Here is an 8996-nt window from a genome sequence, read left to right on the forward strand (position 1 = left end):
ACAATATAAAATATGATTTTAAACTCGATACCAAATATATGACACACACAATCAAACACAAATCCAGCAATTAAAGTAATTAAGAAAGTTAGTTGTCAATCACTAGAGCTATCATTTGGTCAAATTTAAAATACCAAGATACAAAAAAAAAGGGTGTGAAGACACAAGTTGAACAAAAATATTACAATGAAGACAAAGTTTATAAAGTACTTAATGAGAAAGTTAGATTTATCATGGCACCAATCACTCAAAATGATAAGTTATGTATGAAGATTATAAAGACATTTTTTTTAAACCAATATAAATTGAGATTAAATTTTTTCATAACTCACTAGAATGAAAAAATCTTAATCTAAATGAGAATGGTTGAATGGACACAAACTAGATAGAAATAACGATATTTCACTTCACACATGTCAAATAGTCATAACTAACAAAAACATTCAAGAAGATATTTGTATTTGTCATATTATAATGAGAGAGGAAAAACAATTTTTTATCAATTAAATGAGCCTCTAGGCACATAAATATTTTTAAATTTCAAAGGACAAAACAAAATGGTGAGTAAGTTACTAATTCAAGATTACATTCATATATTTGTTTTAAGCGAATGGTGCAACTACACCAAACCATACATTAATAGAAGAACATTGTTACAAAGAGTTGATTTATATGAAGGAAGGAAAAGCCTATTCCTATGAAAATCATTGTAAATGATAGTTGGAACATCACTCCAAATAGTAAAAGCTTCATTGAAGAGATGAGATAAGAACAATGTATCCATTTGTTTAATAGCTTCCAAGGAGGTTGAATCTTCCCCTTGAAAATTTCCACCACCATAGTCGAGTCATTCTCAAGCCAAATTGAGTGCCAACCTCTTGTATGAGCAAACTAAATTTCCTGAATAACAGCCTACAATTCTGCAAAGAGAGCATCCTTATTGTCAAAAACATCAGCAAAAGAAGCCAAGAAGTCCCCCTTGTGGTCTCTAAAAATAGCACCTCCCTCTACAGGGCCAGGAGCACCATGGGCAGCTCCATCGAAGTTTATTTTAATTATGCCTCTAGATGGAGGGAACCACATGACTTCATAAATTGACAGGGCTTTTTGGTAGTTGATAGCAACATTGAGAAATTTGATGATGATAATGTCTTGAAGAGTAGGCTTAGATGTAGCATTAGAACAATTTCCAGAAGCTGAGATAGCAGCTTTTGCCTTAGCCAAAGCCTGAGCTAGAGAGAAACTCTTATTTTCAAACAAGATTTGGTTTTTGCAATACCAAATTGTGCTCACAATGTGCACAATGCTAATAATCAAGAGGTCCTTAATTTGGGGGCTCCACATCCTATTACACACCAAAAGGATAGAAACAATAGATGAAATGTCTAAACTGATTGAGAAAGTCTGATTGAGCCAGATCCATAGGTGAACTGCTAAAGAGTAGGACAAGAAGATGTGATTAGATGTTTCCATAGCTTTCAAGCAAATGCAGCATCTAGAAGCTAAGATAACGCCTATTTTTTTGAAGATTTTCATCAGTTGGCATTTTGTTATTAACCAGTCTCCAAGTAGTGAAGGCCTTAGAGGGAGGTATAGACTTAGCCCATATATTGCAGCACCAATTCAGGGAGCCATAAGCAGGAGATGAAAAACTATAAGCATCATTGAGAGAAAGCAACCCATCATTGGATTTTTGCTAGCAAATTGTGTCTTTGGAAGCAGAAGGGAAGATTTGTGAGATTTTAAGAACCACCTCAGGATGTTTTTCAACCAACAGGGAAGGGATTAACAACTTGCTGTTGCGGATGAAATCAGAGACAGAAGCCATCAAACAAGGATGAAGGTTCTCTGGTATGTTCAGAGCATTGACCAAATGCTCTCCTAGCCAATTGTCCTTCCAGAAGTTTGTGTTAGTGCCTTGGCCAATAATCCAGATGGAATTAGCAATCATAGAGTGCCAATGATTTTTTATACCAAGCCAAATTGAAAATTTGAAGTACCTAGAAACCTGCAAACCATTCCTGCCAAATCTTCTTCTATAGAAAGTTGCCCAAACTTTATTAGAGCTCAACATTTCCCAAGCTAGATTCAAAATGGCAGCCTGGTTTAACATCTTTATTGACCTGAGACCAAAGCCACCACTTTTTAAAGGAGAGCACAACTGAGACCAGGACACAATGACCAGCTTTCTTTTAGTAATGTCTCTAGACCATATGAAATTCCTTATACACGAGTCTAGATGTTTGAGTAATTGAGCAGGCCAAACATATATGTGGAAGCTATACACCAACATACTATGGAAAGCTGATTTTACCAACTCTAATCTGCCCATGACTGAGAGAGAGTGGCCTTTCCAATTGGCCAACTTGCTAAGGATTTTGTCTGCAATCGGTTGCAAGTGAATTCTTCTAGGCTTGCGAATAAACAAAGGGACACCCAAATAATTGAATTGAAGGTTGCCAACATTGAAACCCAACCAGGAAGTAAGGTTAGAGATTTTTCTAGCAGAGGCACGGGTAGAGTAGAATTTACACTTGTTGGTGCTTATGTGCTGACCATAAGCCATGGCATAGTCATAACTCAACTTCTTGAGAGCCAAGTGATCCTTTTTTATTCCCCTGCAAAATATTAGAATGTCATCTGCATAGAGCACATGACTAGGGGTTAGCAAACCATTAGGACTAGAAATAGGATGAAGCTTTCCCGTGTCAACCAACTTTGAGATTCCTCTTCTAAGCACATCTTCTACAAGACAAAACAATAAAGGAGATAGAGGATCACCTTGCCTCACACCCCTCACACAGTTGAAGAAGCCAATATTTTGCCCATTGACATTAATAGAAAGCTTAGCTGAGTGCATGGTGGAGTTTATTAGCATGATAAACCTATCATTGAAGCCAAAAGCCTTTAGAGTTTGAAGAAGAAATTGCCAATCCAAAGTATCAGAAGTTTTCCTAACATCAAGCTTAATGGCCAAGTTCCCCCAAAAAACTTTATGGTCCAACAGGTTAATGTCTTCATATGCAATGCATATACAATCCTTGATGTGTCTATCTCTTATGAAACCTCTCTGCTGAGGAGACACAATTCTTGAAGCAATACCAACAAGTCTATCAGCAAGAACTTTGGATATGATTTTGAATTGGAAATTGGCTAAGGCAATAGGTCTATAGTCCTCAATTTTGTTTGCATTAGGAAATTTAGGGATCAAAATGACATTGTTTGAGTTTAGATTAGGAAGCAACTAGCCATGGTTGAAAAATTGCACCACATAGTTGCAAACATCTCTACCCACTATGTCCCATAAAAAGTGGTAAAAACAACCACCAAAGTCATCAGGCCCAGGAGCCCCATCTCCATTCATAGAAAACACAGCAGCCTTGACTTCCTCATCAGAAGGGACTTTAACAAGCAAATGGTTCTCTTCCTCCTTCACCATGTTTGGGATTACTTCTTGAATTAAATGGTTAGGAGTAGTGTTGTTATCAGAAGCATAAAAGACCAGTGAAGTACCCCAGGGCATGTATAGCAATGTCCTGATGCTTTGTGAGAATTGTATCACCATTCTGAAAGATGGACATAGACTTAGAAACTTGTCTGATTTTAGTAACCCTATGGAAAATGTCGTGTTTATGTCACCATGAATTTGCCAATTAAGTCTAGACTTCTCCATCCAAAACTCTTCTTCCAACCTCAAAGCTTTAAGGAGATTGGTTTGAGCAGCAGTTTCCTGATCCAACAAATCATGATTAGCCCCATACTCATTGATGTTGTTTTGAATTAGATCCATATCAGTCATTGCTTCTTTAACTCTAAGATGAATATTTCCAAACACATTGAGATTCCAGGACTTTAGCTCACACTTAAGCCTTTTTAACTTTTGAGCGAAGATGAACATTGGGAAACTAACAATGTCATTCTTCCAAGAGTCGGCCACTAGCCTTCTGCAATAAGAGTGGTTCAGCCACATCTTAAGAAATTTGAAAGAGGATATTCTAGAGACAGGGGGATTAGAGGAGCACATAAGCAAAGGATGATGGTTTAAGGCCATGCTAGGAAGAGTACATCAGCTGACTTGCTGCCAGGTAGATAACCAATCTTCATTGTATAAGCTCATGTCTAATCTTTTTTCAGTAAGAGCAACACCTCTTCTTTTGATGGACCATGTAAAGGCAGCTCCTCTAGTTAGAAGGTGCATGAGGCTAGCATCTTCAGAAAATTTAGATAATTCATCAGAAGAAGTTCTATTAGGAAGTCTACCTCCCCCTACATTCATGAGCACCAAGAACCACATTAAAGTCCCCAATACAACACCAAGGGCCCTCATTTGCTCTTATAGTAGCTATAGTTTTTGACCAAAGAAATCTTCTTTGCAACTGGTTTGTGCTAGCATAAATAGCACATAAATTAACACCCTGATTCTCAATTTGCAGAAAAATAGAGATGGATTGGGAGGAAGAGTCCATAATAGAAGGACTTAAATCAAGCCTACATAACCCCCACAAATTAGGCTGCAAGTTGTCCCTAACATTGACTGCAAAAATTTTGAGGTTCAACCTATCCCATAACATTTTATTAACATCATCCACATCAATCTTAGGCTTAGACAGGAAAACTAAATCTGGCTTTGGAGAGAGATGACCTTCATTAGGCAGAGTTTAAAAACTAACCTAGTCTTAAGGTTTCCAAACCCTCTACAATTCCAATAGATGACCTTCATTAGGCAGAGTTCAAGTAACCACCCTACGGGTAAAGTGGATTCTCTCTGACTGAGTTTTCTTTCTCATTTTCTTCTTCTGGGATTTGGAGAGAACTGAGGTGAAGGATTCATTATCCTGCTCCTCAATCTCATCATCATCCCATAGCCTTCCAACAATTCCCATATCCCTGGCCACCACCTGATTTTCAATTTCAGGTTGCACCATAATGTTATCTATTCTAACCGAGTTAAGATTGGGATTCTCCACAATTTTAGAGTCCGTTAAATGATCTTCTGCAGGATTTCTGTCCATATCAGGCTCTTCCCTGACCTCCTCAAATATGTTTGGAACAGAAGTTTCCAAACCAGGAGAAGAAAATACCCTTTCCATGTTTTCTATATTTCCCTTTTGTCAATTTCCAAGTTAATGACAAGGTCATTTATCTTTTCAGCAGTGTGCTCCTTCGCAACAGGAGGACCTCTCTTATACACAGGCTTTGAAGCCTCTTCTACCATCTCTATTCTGTTTCTTCTGCAGTTGGCTATTGTGTGGCCAATATATTGGCAACCATTGCAAAACTCCGGAAGATTTTCATACTCAAGACTCACAAAGAAAGCAAAGCCCTCCCTCTCCACTAGAATTTTCTCAGGCAGCTTGGCTTTCAGGTTTATGTCAACTAGGACTTTGGCAAAGTGCGTAAAGGATCTGTTATTTGTGGCCTCATCTATTGCGATAGGAGTGCCTATGCCACCTGCAATGGAAAATATAATCTTCGGGCTCCAGTATTCTTGGGGAAGACCCAATATTTTAACCCAACACTGAGAGTGTGAGAGTTTTTGCAAGTTAGGATTGAAATCGGGTGTCCAAAGGAAGAGCCTAAGAAAACCTGGTTTGAGATTCCAAGAACTAGTTGAGCAAACACTTCTCATGTCATCCACCAAAGAGAAGGAGAACTCATAGAATCCCTTCCCTAGAGAAACCATACTCCATTTTTCTATCATACTCCATAGGGCAGTTAGTTTTTATCTGAGTTCTACAAACTTGAAAGGAGTGTCCCCTTTAGAAAAGATGATTCTTCCATGAAGGTGGTTCTTGCAGCGTTGGAGACCTGCTTGATACTCCTCTCCTGGGATTTTGATGGCTATTGCATCATCTTTGATGTAAGGTTGTGGTAGTTATGACACTGCAATGTCACACGAATTTCTCAATGCTTGAGCAAATGATTTCCTTAGAGGAGCAGCTTTTTCTTGTTGTTTCTTTGTTGGAGTCTGATTCGAGTCCCCCTGAAAGGTCCACGATACATACTAATGCGAGTTCATGTTGTTCCAATAAAGTTGGAAGCTTCATGCGTGGATTGGGTAAAAGCCCTAGCAGAGCATCAACATTGTATTCATTCCACATTCATATATTTAAAATAGGATGTGATAGAAAGAAAGTAGATAGCTTATATATTCAATTTAGGACATAGCGAGAGCATACCCTACCAAAATATAGATTTAATTATCAATGATAATTGAAAATTCATAAATATCATTATAATGAAATATGAAGTAAACACGAACAACGAAAGTACAATTTGGAAAGACAATTTTAGAACTCAAATATCTATATCAAGTTTAGAAATGAAATTCAAGAATATACTCAAGGAATTGTACAAAATTATCTTTATCTAAGAGACAATTACATAAAAAAAAGTTTGAATTTCTTAGCATCAAACAAAAACCATGTTGACTTGAATACGACAATTCAACCAATGTAATATTTTTTTTAAAGAAAATAGATTAGATAGAAGATCTATTCGATCACCTTATAAGAGTAATTGGTTAAACACATTTATTCCCAAAATTATGTGAATATATACAAAATAATACTAACTACTATTTATATTAGTATTACTCTCGTAATTAAATACGAAAACAAATCATAAAAGATAAAATAAAATAATCTCAATCTTAAGAGAACTTCTAAAATATTCTAAATGAATCTAAGATATAATAATCATAATATAAGATATTATCTCTAAATCTAAAAGTATCATCTAGATATTCTCTATAATATAATTCAAGATTTTCTAAGATAATTTCATATGTTCTAGTAGAATCCATGACCTCCAAATCACAAGACAAACAAACTTATACTTGCATATGAACTTGATTTTATCAATAATTGTATGCTAGCAACATCAATAAAAATATTTAGTACGAAAACCATGTAAAAAGACATGTTAACATCACATTAATCAAACTAATCATAAAGTTCAGAACTTGGGTAGTATACAGAATAGAATATTATACAACTTATGAAGACCATACTCATTTAACTGGTTGACACCTAGCATAAAGTGATTATAACTGAAGTGTAATTATTAAGGAAAATTATGTTGCTCATCAAGATGCGATCCTTAGTGAAGAACAGAGTCATACACAAAAAATTATGTTATACTAGTCTATCACTCATCTAACAATTTTGAGGAGAATATCCTCATGATCCTAAGCCATTAACTTTATCTTCCAACAAAAATTGTTACTTACAAGAAAAACAATACCTCAGGAAGTGAGAAACAAAACACAACAAAAGAAACAAATAATCATACCAGCGTCACACAGAGAAAGGGTATATGAGGCCATATCCCAAGCCGGGTAGGAAAGACCAGCTTTGATACCATTATTGTAACACCTTGTTGTTGCAACTTAAAAATTAGGACTTCATTATAAAAATATACTCAAAATTTATAGAAACTTAAGCCACATGCTATAAAAAAAAAGTGAATTTAAAATTCTTTTTCATTAACATGTCCAAGATGTGGAAATATTCAATATTATCATCACCCAACAACAAGGCATCACATTCAACCTCAAAACCATGATATATATAATTATCTATTTTTAAGTATGCAGCTTTAAAAAATCATAAATTTAATCTTAACATAATGATTATAAAAGAATTCATGTATGCAAAAATAATCACTCTTAAGTATTTTTCATAAAATATAACTTATACAAAAATTAGTTCTATAGACCAAGAGTATCCCTAAATCAGAGCCAATAATCTCAATATAAACAATAAATTATTCAATAAAAAATAAAAATATTTTAATTCAATAACTTTTGTGGAATTTAATAGCTATATTATTGCTCATGTTGTATCTTGATTTTCTAATTCAAAACAAGAAAAGGTTGTGGGCGGTCTTTGTACTTCCTTTGCTATTTATTAAAATGAGAAGTTGGTTAATGAACAATGTTGAGTATTTTGCTGTCAATTCCCCTCCAACTGATTAAAACAATTTCTAAGATTTTAATCAAACCTAAATCAATTTTCAACTCAGAACTATGTATTCTAGATTTTCATATTATACCTAAGGATGCGAACGGGTAAGGTGAACTCTTGTCATATAAAAAATAAAAAATATTTTATTTTTGCTTGATAAATATTTTTTAGATTATGGATATATTTAATTCATGTATTTAACAAGGGTACTGTGCTGTTATTGGAAAACGAAATATTAATACCTTCACCGACCTGTGATAGACTTCCGAGCTCAAAACTCTTGTCCAAAGACCATATTATCCAATTTTGGGGATAAAATAGAGTTTTCTAATAATCACAAAAAAACCCAGCAGTGACTATAAATTATTCCGGAGAGGCGAAATTGAGTTTACCTCTTTTTAAATTGCCTAGCTAGTGTTAGGTTGAAGATCGAGGTATGACATAATGTAAATAGATTTAAATTTTTAGACTAAAATTCGTCTTTGAATTTTTATTAAAATATGAAGCTAACAAATAAGATCTAAGGGTTAGATCATTCATTCTAGTAAGTAATAATGATTTTCATTTTGACTAATGAAGGCTCTTAATTTTAGTATAATTAATGTAATCATTTGGTTGCATTGTTCAATTTGAAGACGTTTTTTTGATAAAATTACTGTAACTTCTTACTTTTCCCTCCCATATATTTGAGAGACTTGGAAGGCTCATTGTGGTTAAACATAAAATTGAAGGTCTTTCTTGGACTTTAATCCGCCCATCAAATGTTGACTTTGGTGATTTGCATATGAAATCTCATATGATTGAATGGATTTCCAAGCTTGCTTTTTCATTATCTCTCATGGAAAAATGCTTCGCACCATGTGTGGATGGCAGAACAAACATTAATGTGATAAACTCTATCTTTTATGTTTTTTTACTACTTTCTCATAACCAAATAATTGAGACTTGCTTAGCACCAATAACTTTTGTCCGATTTTTTTTATAATAGACATTTTAATGTATGTCATCTGAGAAGTTCCAAAAATGTTT

At 34.7% G+C, this 8996-nt stretch overlaps 1 protein-coding gene across 1 annotated transcript; it reads right to left on the reverse strand.

Annotated features, from left to right (window-relative positions):
• Window positions 5096-5683, reverse strand: LOC109344585. The gene has a single exon (XM_019583349.1). The coding sequence runs from the start codon at window positions 5681-5683 to the stop codon at window positions 5096-5098; it is 588 nt and encodes a 195-aa protein (XP_019438894.1).

The sequence above is a fragment of the Lupinus angustifolius genome, chromosome LG04 (genome assembly GCF_001865875.1).
Source record: "Lupinus angustifolius cultivar Tanjil chromosome LG04, LupAngTanjil_v1.0, whole genome shotgun sequence".
Lineage (NCBI taxonomy): Eukaryota > Viridiplantae > Streptophyta > Magnoliopsida > Fabales > Fabaceae > Lupinus > Lupinus angustifolius.